General features: G+C 36.3%; 1 protein-coding gene across 1 annotated transcript; it reads right to left on the bottom strand.

The window, feature by feature from the left end:
* Positions 1-7,070: 7,070 nt before the first annotated feature.
* Positions 7,071-11,154, bottom strand: LOC145819691 (protein IQ-DOMAIN 11-like). The gene is made up of 5 exons (XM_082913596.1): positions 10,793-11,154; positions 10,369-10,716; positions 9,007-9,234; positions 7,806-7,937; positions 7,071-7,719 (listed from the first exon to the last, which is right to left on the bottom strand). The coding sequence occupies exons 1-5, from the start codon at positions 10,862-10,864 to the stop codon at positions 7,156-7,158; spliced, it is 1,344 nt and encodes a 447-aa protein (XP_082769722.1). The 5' UTR covers positions 10,865-11,154; the 3' UTR covers positions 7,071-7,155.
* Positions 11,155-20,626: the final 9,472 nt, after the last annotated feature.

Here is a 20,626-nt window from a genome sequence, read left to right as displayed (position 1 = left end):
GTCTCTCCTTTTTCTCTCTCTCTCTCTATAAAACTATCATGGTATCAGAGCCCAGTTATACATTTCTGGCAATCTTGGTTTTTGGTATTTAGTCCCGTACACAGTGGCACTACACCAAACAACTCGGAATCTCCTCACGATTCCAACGACACCACACCCGTCCTCAGAAACGCTTCCACGCGCCCACACGCGCCGCCTTTGTCCTCGGCACGTCATCACTTCCGCCACCACTCTCACACGCGCCATCTGTTGCTGCTCACGTCCACCACGCGCCCACACGTTCGCGTCTGACGTCAACCCTGCTTCTTGGGTGCGCCGCGCCTGCTATTGTGCGCCTCACGTGCACCGCTCCACTATTGTGCACCCATGTGCGCCAAACCTGCTCCCGTGCGCCGCGCCCCTTTTGCTAACGTGCCTCTCACTGCACTTTGCTAACGTGCGCCGCTGACATCATTTTTAGCCTCTGTTGACGTCATCTCTGCACAGCACACCTTTCCTAGCTATTTTCGACCTTCCGGACTCACTGGTACACTCTGTTTTACCTAATTTTGCTCCTACAGGTCTGCTCCTATTTATTTCACCCTATTCACCTATTATTATGGATCGTCATGATGCCTCACATCCCATTTCCGTTATTTTGAATGATTCCAACTATGTTCTGTGGGCTCAAGCCATGTCTTCCTTCCTCAAAGGAAAGAAGCTCTGGCGAATTATCGCCGGGGATGTGACCCAACCGGTGAAAGACACTGATGCAACTACTGTTACTGCTACTACTGCTACTGCTACATATGAAGACCGACTTGAGGAATGGGACAGCAAGAATTACCAAATCATTACCTGGTTTCACAATACCTTTGTTACCTCTATCAGTCTTCAGTTTGGTCGCTTTCAGCTTGACTCTGTCACTGCTCCTGCAAAAGACATCTGGAATTTTTTGAAAGAACGATACCAGACTACTGGTCGAGCCCATCAATATCAACTACAGAGCCAACTTCACCGCATGCGCCAAGAATCCAATCAGTCTATTAATGACTTTCTGTCTCAAATGTATTCTGTTTGGGACCAGCTTGCTCTTTCAGAACCGACTTGGCCTCACCGAGAAGATGCTGGTTTATTTACTATCTATCGTAATCAGCAACGGTTGGTGCACTTTCTCATGGCTCTCACTTCCTCTTTTGAGCCCGTCCGTGGTTCTCTGCTTCATCGTCATCCATTGCCCACTCTTGAATAAGCTATTTCTGAGCTGCTCTCAGACGAGACTCGTCTCGGTACTCCCCAAACTCATCATGTGGACTGTGTTCTTGCTACTCCTCCGTACCGACCATCATTTACCCGGCGGACCACTGCCTGCCTCTGTTGTTAGAATCGGGGCCTTCATTCAACACATCTCCTGGTCAATTGCCCTGTCAAAACCTGCCGATACTGCAACAAACTTAGTCCTAGTCATCTGCAACAAGATTGTTTTCGCAATCCATCCTGCTCATCCTCCACTAGCCACTCCTTTCGCGGTGGTTCTTCCCGGGAGAGCTTTCATCGTTCCGGGAATCAGTCTCATCACACTGCTGCTGCTTCCGGGAATCAGTCGCATCACACTGCTGCTGCTGCCTCTGAGGGTTTCTCTGAGTCACCTGCTTCGTCTGCCCCTCTTTTTACTCAAACAGATGTAGAGGCCATGTTCAAACACCTCCTCTCCCATAGTACACCTCCTGGTACACCTCCTCCTACTGCTTTGTCTGTGATCCTAGGTAACTCTTCTTGGTATTTTGACTCTGCCTGTTATAATCATATGACCTCCAGTTCTACTATATTTTCTTTCATCTCTTCTTCTCCTCATATTCCCTCAATTCATACTACTAATGGTTCTCTCACGTCTGTCCATCATATTGGTACTGTTTCAACTTCTTCTTTATCTTTATCTCAAGTTTATCATATCCATGCTCTCACTTTAAACCTTATTTCTATTGGTCAATTATGTGAACTTGGTCTAACTATCACATTTTCTGTTACTGATTGTTTGGTGCAGGACCCTCGGACGGGGCAGACTATTGGGATCGGCCGTAAGCACGGACGTCTCTATGAACTCATTCACCTTCATGTTCCTGACTCTCCTCAAGTCCCTGCTCCTACATCTGCTTCCTCATTATCTCCTTTTCATCTTTGGCATTGTCGCTTAGGGCATATTTTTGTTAATCGCTTAAAGTCTTTGGTTTCTAGTAGACAATTGGGTCATGTAATTCCAGATAATTTCGATTGTATACCCCGTCAACTTGCCAAACAACCTGCTTTATCATTCAATAAAAGTACTTCTGTTTCCCATGCACCTTTTGATCTTATACATTCGGATATTTGGGGCCCCTCTCCTACTACTACTATGGGGAGATCTCGTTATTTTGTTGTTTGTATTGATGATTTTTCCCGGTTTACTTGGCTTTTTCTCATGAAAACTCGGTCTGAACTTAAACACCTTTATTATAACTTTGCCCAAATGGTCCACACCCAATTTTCAAAAACCATCAAACTTTTTCGCTCTGACAATGCTATGGAATATCGGGATTCAGATTTCCTTTCCTTTCTTCAGCATTATGGTACACTGTCTCATCGTTCCTGTGCTGGCACGTCCCAACAAAATGGCCGTGCTAAACGCAAACATCGACATATTCTTGACACTACTCGCGCTCTCCTTCTCTCTTCTTCCTACCCTGAAAACTTTTGGGGGGAAGCTGCCCTCACTGCTGTCTACACTATCAATTGTGCTCCTACCCCTGTCATCCATAATCAAACTCCTTTTGAACGTCTGCATGGCACTCCCCCTCCATACACCAATCTTCGGGTCTTTGGCTCTGCCTGCTTTGTTCTGCTTCAATCCCATGAACACACCAAACTTGAACCTCGTTCTCGTTTTTGTTGCTTTCTTGGGTATGGAATTGAACATAAAGGCTTTCGCTGTTGGGATCCTCTCTTTGAACGTCTTCGTATCTCCTGCCATGTCGTTTTTTGGGAGCACAAAATGTTTTCCTCCTTATCCTCCTTTCACTTACCCGCACTTTCCACTAATATACTGTTTACTAATCCCTCCATCGATCTCTTCTCTGATGATTTTGATACAGGTTCCTCCTTCATCGAGACGCCCTTGTTCACTCTTGATCCCGTCTAGACTGCTCTTCTTGAAGGTCCACCTCTCACTGCACCACCTCTTTCTCCATCGGTTCTTTCTCCCACCGATCCTCCTACGGGTCGACCACACCAGGTAACTCAACCTCCTATCCATCTTCGTGATTATATTGTTGGATCTGCTGCCTTTTCTACTTATGAACCTACCTCATATCGTGAGGCCTGTACTAATCCTCTTTGGCAGCAAGCTATGACTGATGAACTCCAGGCTTTGGACAAAACTCATACTTGGGATCTTGTTGATCTTCCTCTTGGCAAGACTGCGATTGGTTGCAAATGGGTTTACAAAATCAAGACTCATTCTGATGTCTCTATTGAACGCTACAAAGCTCGTCTTGTTGCCAAGGGCTTCAACTAGGAATATGGTATTGATTATGAGGAGACCTTCTCCCCTGTTGTTCGGCTTACCTCTGTTCGCAGTTTACTTGCTGTTGCTGCTGTTCGTCACTAGGAGCTCTTTCAGATGGATGTCAAAAATGCTTTCCTCAATGGTAATCATCTTGAGGAGGTCTACATGCAACCTCCACTTGGGTCCACTTTTCAACCTCATAAGGTTTGCAAACTACAACGTGCTCTTTACGGCCTCAAGCAAGCGCCCCGAGCTTGGTTTGCTAAGTTCAGTTCTACCATTCATGACTTCGGATTCATCTCTAGCTCCTATGACTCTGCTCTGTTTATCCGGACTACTCCTCATGGTACCACTCTTCTCCTTCTATATGTAGATGATATGATTATCACTAGTAATGATGCAGCTGGTATTCTCCACCTCAAACGTTTTCTCCACCGTCAGTTTGAAATGAAGGACCTTGGTACTCTTAACTACTTCCTAGGCCTTGAGGTTTCTCATGATTCTACTGGTTCCTATTTGTCACAGGCCAAATATGCATCCGATCTTCTGGCTCGTGCTGGTCTTACCGATTGCAAAACTACCTCTACTCCGGTTGATCCTCAGATTCGTCTCACTCCTCTCGATGGGGATCTCCTCTCGGATGCTACTCTTTATCGCCAGCTCGTCGGTAGTCTTGTCTATCTCACAGTGACTCGTCCTGACATTGCCTATGCTGTTCACATTGTTAGTCAGTACATGTCGGCTCCTCGCACTTCCCACTATACGGCTCTCCTCCACATCCTTCGCTACCTCAAAGGCACTATGTTCCATGTCCTTCACTACTCTGCTTCCTCCTCTCTTGAACTGCGTGCCTTTTCTGATGTTGATTGGGCTGGGGATCCTACGGACTGACGCTCTACCACGGGCTTCTGCTTTTTCTTAGGGGATTCTCTTCTTACTTGGCGTAGCAAGAAACAGTCCCTCACTGCCCACTCTAATACCGAAGCTGAATACCGAGCTCTTGCTGATACTACTCAGGAGCTTCTCTGGCTTCGTTGGCTCCTCACTGATCTGGGTGTTTCCTCTTCTAGGGCTACCTCTCTCTATTGTGACAATCAAAGTGCCATTCAGATTGCTCACAATGATGTTTTTCATGATCGCACAAAGCATATTGAGATTGATTGTCATTTCATTCGACAGCATGTTACACGTGGTACTGTTCATCTTCTCCCTATTGCTTCTGTCGATCAGCCTGCTGATATTTTCACCAAGGCTCATCTTCCTGGTCGCTTCTGTGATCTTGTTTCCAAACTCAACTTGGTGGATGCCTACCCTCCTTAAGTTTGCGGGGGGCTGTTAATATATAATATACACTAAATAGGTTAATATATATTATACACACATTGTATGCTGTTGTATGCTGTAAAGTCCAAACACCAATGCTGTTGTATGCTGTAAAGTCCAAACACCACTCATACACTTTCATCATTGCACATAACTTTTGTCTTTTCCTTTCGGTGCTTCCTCTATAAATAAGCATCACTCTTGTAACTAATTTAGACAATTGAATACAACATACATTCATTCAGTCTCTCCTTTTTTTCTCTCTCTCTCTCTCTATAAAACTATCATACACAATGAAAGAAATAAACCTCATCTATATTTCATCCAAATTGATTATAATCATGGGCGGAGCTACTGTATCAGTAGTGGTGTCAAGGGACACCACTCTCTTGAATTTCTTTTTAAGCAAATATAAAAATTTACCCAAAAATGAAATTATAGCACATCCAATTCTTGACTACTACTTCATTTAATTTGATTCCAAATTTAAATAAAAAATCTACTTTGATATGAACTACTTCAATTTGTCATCAAATTTTTAACAATTTTTTTAAAAAAATTTGCCTCTTGTCTCAAATCTTCATTTTCATCAAATTTGCTGAAAAAAAATTCATCTCCATTGTTTTATCTATTCAAATTTTAATCAAATTGAAATTCGATAAAAAATTTGATAAATTCTCAATTTGATGGAAAAAAAAATTCTCCCTTTAATTTGATAAACATTTGATGAAATGATTTTTTTTATTTTTTATGTTTTGAATAGACATTGATAAAATGATTGAAGATAGCTTTTGAGCATTTTATCATCAAATTTAAATTTGATGAAAAAATGATAAAAGATTGGAGATGCACTTCAAGAAACAATAAAGAATTGTTATTCCCATTCTACCAATGACAACTAAAACTGTGAAAAATCTTTCCTTGCGATGCAATTTACGAAGAATTAAATGAGTAATTTTTTCCCCTTAAATTATTATGTGGATGAATTATTATGGGGATAGATATATGGAGAAAAATGTGTTTGATGAATTATTATGTGGATAGATATATAGAGAAAAATGTGTTTTGAAAAAACTAAAAATCCCCTAAATATTGATTTGTAATATATAAATTTTGTGCAGTAAATAACAATCCCAATCAAACAGTCAAGACAAATCGACACAATAATTTTACGTGAAAAAATCACAATTGGAGCTCCTCTAATTGTGATAAAAAAAATCACGAGCAAAAACCACAAAACAATCCACTAAGAAGACATAAAGGAATTACACAGGTGTACTCTCAATTACCTAGCAAATCCACATCCGAATCGAACTGACCCCTACGTGCCTCTTCCATCTCGTCTTCATCTCGGAATTGTCTTGTACAATGTTGAATCCACAACGCCGATGTCAAATCCATGCCGATAAACCACTTCAAAATCCACCAAAGCTTCAGGCCCAAATTCCTCGGAATCCACCGAAGAACAACTCTCTCTTTTGTGAATAAAACAAAATAAACGAACAAACCCTTTGATATAATCTACTTAATTCATGATATAAATTCTCACAGATATCAAAAGAAACAAGCAAAGAAGTTTCAGATAGAAACCCTAATACCTAAGAAGAAGATTTGGAAGCTGTAAACCTAAAAACGAACTGAAACACATATTTATAGAAAATAGAGCCGCAATCTCCACTCGAGCAGAAGAATGACTGCTCGAGCAGATTTATGCTCGAGCGCAGGAATGGCCGCTCAAGTGGAAAAAAACAATTCCCAGTACTTTTGCAGGCGAGTGAAACTTCTAAAAAGTCGCGATCTCCGCTTAAGTGCAGGAATGGCCGCTCGAGCGGAAAAATAACTTCGATTGCAATTTTTCTTTTTGCTTCGAGGGTGTTGCCCCTTGACCCTGCTTAGGCACTATCCCAGACCCGCCAAGGGGCGCTGCCCCCTGGATCCCCGCGAGCTGACCGGGCAGCTCGATTCCCGACATAGCCAACGAAGTGGCAAACATAAAATAATTAACTTTTGAAACATCTCTTTACAAGACACAATTCAGGTTGATTCGCATTTAAAACTTAAAGCCTTACTGAAATAAAAGATCGAATACAATTATAATTGAAAGAAGTTTTTTCAAACGGAATTGCCAAGAATAAAAACCTAACATGTTTGATAGCTTTAAGTAATAAGGTTATCTTATAGCGATTTCAAAAATAGAAACTTACCATGAACAATTACATAAGAGTAGATTTTTGTTGAAGCAATAGTATTAATGTCTCAATTTTTGTTTTTTTTGTAATTTAACAAGTTCAAATTACACTTGCCAGTGAAGCTTATCTAAAGGAGGCCCCATTTTGATCCCAATTTGGTAATGAGCATTCTGAATCAAAGCTGAGATCCTTCAAGCTTCTGTTTGATTTTAACGGACCTGGAAGACGTTTCAAGCATGGAGATCTCTGTTGAAAGCCACCGAGATTGACAGAAGATATAGGAGGGAGCTTATGCTTATAAGGAGAATTGGTGTCAGAACAAGCATCTAAATTTACACCCCTTAGCCTTGGTGAGCTCATTGACCGTGCTTTTGCCTTGGCAGATTCAGTGGCAGCCATGTAAGTTGGAACAACAGGAGAGCTTGCAAAATCGTTGTCATCTCCGACAGAGAGTTGTTTCTTATGAACAAATGATCTTTTTGGAGCAGATATTGGAGGATCCAACTCCTCTTTGTAATATTGTTTCTGGGAATTTCTCGGTTTGAATTGTCCTCCGTGTTGCTCCCTGATTCTTGCATTTGAAGGGAAAACTGTGTCTGAATTTTTAGACAATTGAGTGTCCACCCATTGTTCTAACCAGTATCTCCATCTTCCATTGACCTTGTTGTGTTCTGATTCTGTGGACCTCTGAATTTTTTTGCTTTCCTGAGTAAATAACCAAGTAGGGGAAACTAAATGTGAAATGACAGAAAAAATAAAGCTACCAAACTTACTCGCTGACTCAACGAGTATTCTTTTATCCTTTCTCTCTTGATGGCAGCCTCTCTCTTGCTTAAGAACATGCCATTTGCTTCATCTTTTGACAGTATGCTATCGTCCCACCTTCTCTGACTGTTTGAATCAATCTGCAAATTCAGATATTGTGCTTTCTATTTAATTAAGACTACAAAATAGAAGAATGAAACATTAATAAATTTTAAAACCATTTGTTTTTTCAAAATGTTATGATGGAACCAAAAGATTAAGAAAAGAGGATTAAAGGCAAAGACCTGCAGTGAAATTTGTCTTCTGACTGTCTGTTTATAGGGGTGATGTTACTGTACACAATCCCAAAAGGGTGTGTGTGATATGCCAAGTTACAACTCATTGTGGTCCTAGTTATGAAATAAGTGGCCTAAACACCACTTTCTCGGCCTAAACACCACTTTCTGCCATACTCAGAACGACTTTAGGTCATACCTAAATTAGCAAGTCATAGCCAACACCACATGGTGTTCGTACTTGATGAATTCCGCACAGATAATAGAACATTGTCCTAAGGTTTTCATTTACGCTATGTCCAGTTGAGAAATTTGGGAAGGGATTTAAAAAGGAAAAATGAAAAGAAAGATCATATTTTACTTAATTTCACACACTTTTTTCCTTTTTTTTTTTTCTAAATTCTTTTTCAAATTCCCTGACCAAATACAACGTTAAGCAATCTGACAGTCAAAGAGCCTGCGAAACAAAGATTAGTGAGACTGCCAACTAGGGTGTTCTTGGAAAGCCACTCTATGCTCAATTCAGAAAGAGAAGCTAGGTGGAGAGAGAAAGCAAGTTGCGATTTTGTATGCTTAGCTTACAGAGAAGATGAAACCCTCTTTTTATAGAAGCTTTCATGACCCCAAAAAAAATTCCTAAAACCCCAAGATAACTCATAATATACAAAGATCCAAGAAATTCTAAAAAGGGTTGAAATAGACCAAATACCAAAACACTGGGTAGAATCTAGCGAGTTTGCCAACGGGTTTTAGACACAATTCGGATTGAATTCAAGACATGCACATGCATGCCTACAACACAAAATAACTTGATGTAGGCAAAGAAGCCAGAAGAAGCCAACTAGCTAGCTGGGGTAGCACCAAAACATGAAAAAAAGAAAGAATCCAAAAATGAATGCATTCATTATTATTACTACTTGGTTTTTGCACTGACCTCGATTAGGTTGTCTTTGAAATTAAAACCCTGCAACTCTTTGTTCTCATGAAAAGTATTCCAAGTCCCTTCCACCATTTGAAGTTTCTTTGCAGAGACCTGTGACTGGAAACTTACCATGGACTGCAAGCACTTAAGAGTGGCGATAGCTTGGCGCCTCACTGCACGTCCTCTAATAATCGCTTGAAGCCTCACTAATCCCTTCAATGCTCGGAAAGCTTTTCTTGCCTGCAAATACATCACTCCTACATTAATGCGACACGAGGCAAAAATAAATTAAATAAGTTTTTCAATTGAAATAGAGAAGTAGTGTTATTTAGAAATTGAATGGTTTCAATCCACAAAATAGCACATAAAAATAAAATAAAAAGACGGCAGAACAATACAAAAATATGCATGGTTTTTCAATACGCCTACGCTACAAAGGAGAGGAGAAAAAATAAGAATTATGGAGCTCAGAATTATAGAAGCTCTGGACGTCTGGTGGGACTTTCTAGAGCCTATGGCTCTGGAAGCTCTGGACGTTCGATGGGACTTTCCAAAGTCATAGGCTCTGTTTGGTGAAGCTCTGGAAAGTTCGTTCTAGAACTTCATTTGAACATAATGTTTGTTTAGAATTTTCAAAAATTAATTTTACACTCACTTTTGAAAACGCGGTCGGAGGCGGAAAAAATTTAGATTATCGGTCGTCCCACCGGATGTCTGGCCAATTGACCGGGACAATGCAAATTTTTTTTTTTTTTTTGCAATTGACACGTGCTAATTTTTATATATTCAATAAAAAATATTTTCCGAATTTTTAAATTTTTTTATGAGTTTTAATAAAATTTTGAGTTGTGTGTTTGGTTATGAGTTATAAGTTTTTGTATCAAATATCATATGTTACATCAAAAATTCCTAACTCAATTCAAAACTCTTTTCAAAACTCTTTCACCAAACAAATTTTCTACACTCAAATCATAATTCCAAAACTCACAAACTCAAAATACAACTCTATTATCAAATCATATTTAGAAAACTCTACCAAACGTAACTTATATTTTTACTAGTTAATCCAGGGGAGAGCTTATCCAGGGACTGTATATCCCACCCCTATCCCTAGGGACTGTTAATCTAATCTCCAATTTTTCAACCAAACAACAGATTACTCAATATGGTGGAGATGGAATCCAATCCCCCATTCCAATTCCTTCAAACGAACACCCCCTAAATACTTCCACAACTTCGGACTAGGGACCAGACAGGTATGAATGCCTTAACCCCGACTTGGTTTTTTTAAAAAAAAAAAAAAAAACTCAATTAAATCTTAGTGTATAGTAAAGTATTTATCATAACAAGAAGGATTTGAACAAACAAACTCACAAGATAACCCCGAAAGGCAGTTTGAATTTTGGTGGCAGCAAGATCTGGAATCCCACTCTGACATTGTTGAATTGATTGAGGTGCATTGGCTTGACTGTTAATGCCTGAAACTGAAAATTCTTCAATTTCAGTGAGCCGAACAACCTCAGCGGCAACCTGTGCAGCTGCAAAAGCAACTTCAGCAGCCACAACAGTTGCAGCATGCTTGCTCTGCTCTTCCTCTTCCTCTGCTTTACTCCGTGGGCTTTCACTTGACAGTGACAGTGACACTGGTACTGGTGCTGGTGCTGAAACTGATGCCAATCTTTTCTGCTTCATCCTTACCAATCCCCATCTCCTTCTCTTCTCCTACAAACACCCATTTACATTATAAACTAGTACAATTAGTTGATCAAAGAATCAAAAAATATATATATATATATACCTTTTCTGGTTTTGAATGTGTCTCTGCAATGAAGAACCTCTTTAGTAGACTCAAGCAGCTCTTCTTTGCCATGTATAGGACCAGCACTTCAGGTGATCAAATGTCAATAAAACTTTAAAGAGAAAAATGGGTTTTCATAATTGGTACCTAAACAATATGGAAAGAACAAAATGGTGACTTGAAAAGAGTAATCCAATTGCCAAATTTGAATAAATATAATAATCACCTCATAGGAAAAGCTTTTTGGAAACTGGGGTACTACTTTTATCGAATTCAGGAAAAAAGTAGCCTTTTTAACATCAGAAAACCATTGTTTATAGCATCATATTCAATAAATGGTGGATCGAAGAACTTTTCATCGCAGTTTGGATTGAAAAGCAGTTTTTTATTATTTTTTTCTTCTCGAAATGGTTCGTCAGATGCAAAATGGGTTTATGTTTTTTCACATGTTCAATAATTCATGAATGATTCTCATCTTTTTCATTATTTGAAAAATCTGCTCAGCACGTGGACGTTCCAAATTTTTTACATGAATATACATTTTTATAATTAGAAAGTATATGAGTTATTATTATTATTATTATTATTGTAATTGATAACCCCATGAATCAGTTAAAATTTAGACAGAAACATAAGAAAATTCTCATAATTAATATCGATTACAAGCTCTAATTTGCATCCAAAAAAACAACAAAACTAACCCGGAGATGAGTCAGCTAATTATTTTATCACACGTTTGTTTGGGATTTTAGTATCTATTAATTTGAAAATAGCGTTGAATTATTTGGTTCATTAAAATGAGATTAAATGAAATAATATTCTATCAAAATATTTATTTTATATTTGATTAATTGAAAAAATTATAAAAAATACATTATAAATAAAATTATCATTCATCATAGATTAATCATTTTATAGAGAAGCCTATGCAGGCACATTGGGCCGAGTCCGGATTCTCGGCCGCCGTTCTCGGCCGCCGTCCCAACAGCCCCCCAAAACGACGTCGTTTTGGGGGTTTTTTGATTTTTTTTTTTTTTTTTCTTTCTTCTTCCTCGTTCTGGCCGAACCAGAGGGGAGGGGAGGGGAGGGGAGGGGAGAGGAAGAAGAGAGAGAGGGGGAGGGGAGGGGAGGGGGGCCATAATCACCGGGGGAGGAGGAGGAGGAGGCGGAGGCGGGCCGGAGGCGGAGGCGAGGCGACGATCGGAGGCGCTGGACGACCCGCGACGGCGGAGGCGAGGCGAGGCGAGGCGAGGCAAGGCGACGATCGTCCGACCTGCGACGGCGACCCTCCCCTCCCCTTCCTCTCTCTCTCTTCTTCCTCTCTCTCTTCGGCCAGAACGAAGAAGAAGAAAAGAAAAAAAAAAAAAAAAAATTCAAAAACCCCCAAAACGACGTCGTTTTGGGGGGCTGCCGGGTAGGGCCGCCGGGTAGGGCGGCCGAGGATCCGGATTCCATTGGGCCGACCAAATTTGAAAGTCTACAAAGGCACATTGGGCCCACCAAATTTGAACAAACTTTATGGCTCCAATTAAGGATTGGGCATTGTCTCGTATTATTTCAGATTTATCAAAACTCCATTAATACTAACCTAATTTATTTATTTTTCATATTGTCGTTCGTGTTAGCTTCAATTTGCGTCTTATTATGAGTCTAATGAATTACAATTCTCTTTATGTTATATCAACTTTCATTCTTAATGAAAAATACCAAGTATATGACTGAGATTAAAAAATTTCCCACCAGTCATCTAAAAAATTCTCACCGATACCCCAACTAATTTTAGGGAGATTCTATTTACATCCATAAAATATTAAGTATGTCCAATTTCTCAGTACACTCTGTTCAATTATTTAGAGTAATCATTTACTCTTAATACACACTATATTTTTTTTTCAAATTACCCTTCAAGATACACCCAAATAATAAACAAATTAAAAAACTCAAATTATTTGAAAAGCCTTTTGAAAACTTTCCTTTTATTCAAATACAAGGAACACAACATCAGCGAAGGTGACACCAAAGAAGGAGACTAGTGAAAGAGGACGACGAAGGAGAACTAGAGGGTAAACTTTATGTTAGAATCTGAAAATTGAGAACTTCGTATTCACATTCACATTTACATTCATCGAGCTTGAAGCTTAAACTTTGCGTCGACCACCGACCACAGTTGTCCATCGGAGCTCGCTCACGCCATAAGATGAATCAGGTTATTTCTGCGAATTTGAAATTGAACAAATGAAAACAGATTGAGAAGTTAAACTTTAAATTGAAAAATTAGGGTTTGGATTTTCAGTGCCAAACAATATTATTTGGTTTGAATTTTCAAATTCGAACATGTTAACTTTGTTTGGATCTGAAAGTTTGAAAAACAATGGCATTAAACAAGTTGAATATTTATTTTTACGTATAAAAAAAATCAAGAATTGTATTTTGATATTTATGTGAATACTTACCTCCTATTTAATGGATTGTTTCTAAAACAGTTTTTATTATTATTCTCATCCATTGTTTGATTTTATTCAAACTTTTTTTTTCTATTTGCAAGAATGAAAAATAATGATGTTGATGATAATAGTGAGTTTTGATGGGGGTAGTTTGGAGTTTTAGAGTGAGGAAGAAAAAAAAGAGAAAACAATGAAAGTTGGGGAAGAAGATAAAGAATACATATAAGTGATTAGAGTGTATCATGAGAAAAAAAAAAATATTTTAGGATTTAATATGTATTGTCTATTAGTAAATTTACATTAAGAGTATAATAGAAACTAAAATTTTAAAATTTTAATGACTTTTTAAGTACAAAGAGAATCATCCCTAATTTTAGCTCTCACAATCTAACTGAAGGCCCAATAAATTATGAATGCTTAATTAGTAGTTTTGCATATAAAAATACCATATAATTAATATTTAACTAATATTTTGTTATTATTCATTCAAATTTTATTTTGTATTATAAATTCATATTTTATTTAATGGTTATATTTTTATTTTTTTCATACATTGGGTGAACCATTTTTTTATTTTTTCAAAAAAGCTAGGGTCCTAGAATTTTGGACTCAAAATGTACCCAGTAATAGGTTGTGTGATTGAATTGATGAAATGTAGAGTCTACATATGAAATGAATATGAGCCCTGGTTTGGCAAACTTTCTAGGCTAAATAATCACAAAAGGACAAAAAAAAAGTCAAGCAAAAAAATCAACAAAAAGTTTGTCATTCCAAAACCAAAAAGCCAAAAAAGCCAAAAAAGAAAACCAAACAAACAAAAAAGTTTCAGACTAAAAAAAGTCAAAAAACCAACTAAAAAAGTTATTATCAAACGACCCCTGAGTCATTGATGTAAACTTCTGGATAATTTCTGAGTTTTTATATTTGGATCCGTTGCATTACTGATCTTTTTTGTTTCTTTTATTGATTTCTTCATGTTTTAATATATGTAAATATAATTATAAATATATTTAGGTCTTGTTTATCAACTATATATTTTTTTCAAAAAGTCAAAAAGTCATTAAAAATTGTCACATCACTCTTTCTATTTTTTTGCATATTTTTTCGTAAAAGTTAAAAAATTATTAAAATAGCATGTTTGCAAACGAAACCTTAATATATAATTTTAGTGATTATGAATGTAAGTAGAATTTGTGTGACTATTAACAAATATAAATTTTAAAAAAAAAAATTATAAACGCAGCTCCAACTATGCTAGTCATTTTATAAGATAAAAAGTACAAATTTTATTTTAGCTAGTCACTTTACTTTGTAATTATTTTAATTTTACTCTCTATTCACACTAATTTATGATTGATATATCACCGTTGGACATGAAAGAAAATAAAATAAAAAGTTCCTTGAGTTTGAAGAGCCTTTAATGGCTTTCTAAATGTAAAGAGCAAAAAAGAAAAATGTTAGAGATTTTAAATATTTTATTAATAATTCTATCAAGTATCTCACATGAATATAGGACTCATACCATGTGGGTCTCATACTCACGTGAGATATTTAGTAAAAATATTAATAAAATATTTGAAATACCTAACATTACTCAGCAAAAAAAGGAGTTAAATAAACTCAACATTTACATAGTCTGGTGAAGTAGTTTAAAGTTAAATTAGCTAGCTATTTTACCTAACAAGTCTCAATTTAAAAGATTCGCCTAGAGTCTTCAATAACTCAAGGTCAGCTCTAAGATTATGATATGATAATTCTTTTTTATTTCATGTCATCTCCTTCTAATAAATCAAATAGAATATTATAAAGTCAATATACCTTACTTAAGTAAATAGATTATTTTATAATTATTATTAACTCAATATGAATATAAAAAAAAATATCTTTATTATGTGTGTTAATCATATTTTTTATAATTATAAATTTTTTTATAATTTTTTTAATGTGTATATTCACCCTCATTAACATAAAATCTTGAATCTATCCTTGTAAATTCATTTTTAATGCTATAGTAAGATTGTCAAACACAACTATAAACTATGTACCTGCAAGCTTTCTTTTCTTGGTTGATTACGGGAAGAGAGAAATAGATGAGTGATGCATTATTAAAGTATGTGGGAGGGGTGAAAGTCCGAATGTGCAACAGATCAGAGAATTTTAAGAAGATACAAAGCAGCCTTAGGTTGAAAGATAGGAAGGACAGCTGTTGAGGGCCCTTAGTCTTGTCATTGCACAAATCTCATTTTCTTTAAAGGGACAGTTACATTTTCCCATCTCTCTCCCTTAAAGTGAAGGGAAGTACTCTAATCAATCATAGACAATTATTTTGCATTATTCTCTGATTTCAGTAATGTTATTTAACTAAAAAGTAAAAAGAAATGAGTGCAGACCATACGTACCTAGGGTTGTTTGTGATTTGATTGCGGTTAGGAAATTTTCAAACCATGATCCGTCTATTGAATTAGTAAATTAAAAAAAATCAATTTGTATTTGTTTGTCAGATTAGTAGATACAGATTGAACGGATTAACAGATAGATCCGAATCAATTTGATAGTTTAAACTTTTATAAATTTTGAACATAATACAATAATTTGTCACCATTTTGTTTTTGGATAACAATCTAACTCAACATAATCAAAAGATTATTAAGTAAATTGTCAAATATCAATAGTAAATACATACAAGAAAATCATGCATTATTAAAACTATTTCATTACTCTTTTTGATTCAAAAACCATTTAGTTTGATTTTTTAAAAATGACAAAATTAAGCTATATATTTTCTACACAAAAATACCAAATATCAATACTTGTCATTTGATAAAAGGAGTTTCAAATTAAAAACAAATTGAAAATACAACAGAATATCTAAATTCTTTTTCAATTAAAAACATAAAATCTTATAAATTATTAAGGGTGTCACAGTTTAGCAGTTTGGTTGCAGTCAAAGGAACCTCAAATTCGTCATCCGTCCAAAACTATGCAGAATGCAAAAAATCAATCCGCAACCATCCGCTTGTCATCACGCATCCGTCCAAAATGCAACGAATCGGTTCGATTCGATCGGTTTAGGCAGATCAGAATATTTGCTAAGTACTCCTAACCTTAATTATGATATTTGTAATATTTGATTATGAATTATTATTGTGTTAGTTATGACATATTGTGTGACGCCCCAAATTTTGATAATATAATACAACGATACACCGAGATTTAACTAGCGAATACATATCATTTTTAAGCACAAAATACAAATAATTATACTAAAAGAAAATATTAATAATAGTTGTAGATAAAATTCTTCAAGTCTTTAAATACAGGTCAGTCCCTTGATACAAAAAGATTATCCAAAATACAAGAATTATAAAATCTAATCTTTAAGGCAACCATGGTTCCTCAAAGCTTTTCGGGATTTTGTTCTCGGTGTAAAACTCGCCTTCACCTGGCATAAAACGCCATGAGCTTGGAATACCCAGTAAACACACACACCCCGACCCTTTTCCCATTCCAAATACACAAAAACATAACTTCATGATCATAACATACAACGAAAGCAATAATTAAGTAGAGTTTATAATTAAATTTCAGTTCTCATGAATAATAGTCAATTTTAGTTAGTTCTAGGCAACTCCCTGCGGAATACCGTTCCTACCCAACCACTAACACTGGTCACGGGCAATTCTGACTCCCCCTTGGTTAATACAATACCAATGCGTCGCTTACCGCATAACCATCAGTGCGTCGCTTACCGCACAATTACCAATGATGCCCACGCACCTGGGTTTCATACCCGAGTGGTGACATCATGGTTTGCCCCAAGGGAACGGGCTTCCAGGGTTACTCTCCCTGTGTGAGACCCTCATTGCCACCCTTATGCTTCCCATTTCCAATAAACAACCAGAATACCTCCCGTGCCATGTTAGGGTTCGAAAACACACTTGCGTAAGACTTTACAAAAAATGGAACACATTCCACTATATCATACTCTTGAATCCATCATTCATTAACTCACAAAATTTAGTATAATAATCGCAACCCATTACCATCCCATTTCATTTCCCCTTTATTAAGTGCATTGTGTTCTCAGTTATAGCAAAGTATGGTCAATATATGTTACGAATCCAAACTAAACAACAAGTAATTTATTCATGTTAAAGCAAATTTACAATTTATCATAGATTACATATCAAGACTAAGCCATTCAAAAAACATAGAATATAAGAGTTGCAATTTGCAAACCAAATAAGAGCATATTAACACAAATTTTCAGATTTCCAGATTTGAACCAGTTTGAAAATAATTATGAAAAAATACTTTTATTGGCCCTAAGTACCTGGCCTCATGTGAGTTTGTAGATAAATAAGTCTAGTTTCAAACTCAATTTACGAAAGTAGGATAGGTATTTTAGATTTTAAGATAATTCAGAATTACCAAGATTTGTCCAGATTTGTTGACAGTTACGCAAATCGGTTTTTCTCTCAAACCATTTACTCCCTTGAGTTCAAACAAATTTTAGTTCCAATATAACACCAAGATTAAGATTTTGACATAAAATTGGACTCAAGATTATTTTTATAGAATTTTATAAAAATAGAGAAAGTTGACTATTTTTCTAGTTCTGTGAGTAGCAAACTTAGAAAAATTGTTTAGGTTATAAAAACACATCCTTAGGTCCTACCAAAATTATCACATACTCTAGACATACCAAATATTACACCATAAAAATAGATTTCTAGTTTATGGATTTTTGATAGGAAAATAAATTCAAGAGAGGGAAAAGATTTGTTGCTGGAAATTTAAGAAAGAAAGAGAAGCATGCCATTTCTTAATTAATGCACACTTATACAAGAGTATAGGCCTAGACTACAACATATATACATAAAGAGCATGTACTAGGAGGGGAAAAACAAGTGGTAAAAGAACTTGAGAGAAGAGGTGATGTATGTTTACCTTTGTTGTACAAGACTCAACAATTCTTCTTTTTCTTCTTCTCTTCTCTCGCTCTCTCTCTCTCCCTCTCCCTCTCTTTTTTTTTCCAAGATCACTCTCTCTCTCTCACTCCTCTAGTGCATGGCTGAAAATTTTTTCAAGATCACTCTCTCTCACTCCTTTAGTGCAAGGCTGAAAAATGTCTAAAATGAGGGAGAGAAGTGTGCATATATATAGAGAGGGGGAGAGAGAGAGAGAGAGGAGAAGAAGGAAAGGAAGAATTGTGTTGAGTCTTGTATAATAAAGGTAAACCTACATCACCTCTTCTCTCAAGTTCTTTTACTACTTGTTTTTCCCCTCCTAATACATGTTATTTGTATATATATGTTGTAGTCTAGGCCTACACTCTTGCATAAATGTGTATTAATCAAGAAATGGTGTGCTTCTCTTTCTTTCTTAAATTTCCAACAGCAAATCTTTTCCCTCTTTTGAATTTATTTTCCTATCAAATCTCGATAAACTCAAAATCTGTTTTTATGGTGTAATATTTGGTATGTCTAGAGTATGTGATAATTTTGGTAAGACCTAAGGATGTATTTTTATAACCTAAACAATTTTTGTAAGTTTGTTACTCACAGAACCAGAAAAATAGTCAACTTTTTCTATTTTTAGAAAATTCCAGAAAAATAATCTTGAGTCCAATTTTATGTCAAAATCTTAATCTTGGTGTTTTATTTCAACTAAAATTTGTTTGAACTCAAGAAAGCGAGGGATTTGAGAGAAAAACTGATTTGCGTAACAGTCAACGAATCTGGATAGATCTTGGTAATTCTGAATTATCTTAAAATCTAAAATGCCTATCCTATTTTCGTAAATTGAGTTTGAAACTAGACTTATTTATCTACAAACTCAAATGAGGCCAGGTCCTTAGGGCCAATAAAATTATTTTTTTCATAATTATTTTCAAACTGGTTCAAATCTGGAAATCTGAAAATTTGTGTTAATATGCTCTTATTTGGTTTGCAACTCTTATATTCTATGTTTCTTGAATGTCTTAGTCTTGATATGTAATCTATGATAAATTGTAAATTTGCTTTACCATGAATAAATTACTTGTTGTTTAGTTTCGATTCGTAATTATATTGATCATGCTTTGCTATAACTGAGAACATAGTGCACTCAATAAAGGGGAAATCCAATGGGATGGTAATGGGTTATTATTGTTGTATTAAATTTTACGAGATAATGAACGATGGATTCAAGAGTATGATATAGTGGAATGTGTTCCATTTTTGTGAAGTCTTGTGCAAGTGTGTTTTCGAACCCTAACCTGGCACGGGAGGTATTCTAGCTGCTTAACAGAAATGAGAGGCATAAGGGTGGCAGTGAGGGTTTCACACAGGGAGAATATCCTTGGAAGCCCGTTCCCTTGGGGCAGACCGTGATGTCACCACTCGGGTATGTAACCTAGGTGCGTGGGCATCATTGGTAATTGTGCGATAAGCGACGCATTGGTATTGTATTAACCAAGAAGGAGTCAGAATTACTCATGGCCAGTGTTAGTGGTTGGGTAGGAATGACATTCCGCAGGGAGTTGCCTAGAACTAGCTTAATTGACTGTTGTTCTTGAGAACCGAAATTTAATTATAAGCCTTGCTTAATTATTGTTTTCGTTGTATGTTATGATTGTGCCGTTATGTTACTTGTGTATTTGGAATAGGAAAAGGGTCGGGGTGTGTGTGTTTACTGGGCATTCCAAGCTCATGGCGTTTTATGCCAGGTGAAGGCGAGTTTTACACTGAGAACGAAATCGCTAAAAGCTTTGCGGAACCATGGCTGCCTTAGAAATTAGATTTCATATTTCTTTTTAGATAATCTTTTCGTATCAAGGAAATGCTCTGTATTTAAAGACTTGAAGAATTTTTATTAATATTTTATTTTAGTGTAATTATTTGTATTCTGTGCTTAAAAATGATGTGTATCCGCTAGTTAAACCCCGATGTATCATTGTATTACATTATCAAAATTTGGGGTGTCACAAATAGGGACCAAGTCTAAATTTATAAAACCTTGATATATGTTATTAATATACTAATATTAGAAAATAGTTAAAATAATAAATTCGGGTCCTGTTAAATTAAAGCGCAAAGAAGGGCGAGAAATCGAGCGAAAACAGCGTTATCTGGAATTGAGAGTTTAGAGTGATTAATATATAATGATAGGGTCTAATAATTAATAATATGATTTTAAAGGTGATTATTAATCTACCGGGATCGATTAGGATTTACTCGAATTAATCTGTGATGCTTCCCGATTCGAGGGTTTAAAAAGCAATTAAGCAAAAATTCAAGAGCTTTATTGAAATAAACTCAAGGTTAGGGATTTAATGGTAATTACAAAAACTAGGGTCTCTACATATTGTTACATTAGTTATGACATTATTTTGGTATCCAAGAACTCT

Source organism: Camellia sinensis, chromosome 2, assembly GCF_055761805.1.
Source record: "Camellia sinensis isolate YWXY chromosome 2, ASM5576180v1, whole genome shotgun sequence".
Lineage (NCBI taxonomy): Eukaryota > Viridiplantae > Streptophyta > Magnoliopsida > Ericales > Theaceae > Camellia > Camellia sinensis.
Note: the sequence above shows the minus strand (reverse complement) of the source record. Positions and strands in the feature narration are given on the sequence as shown.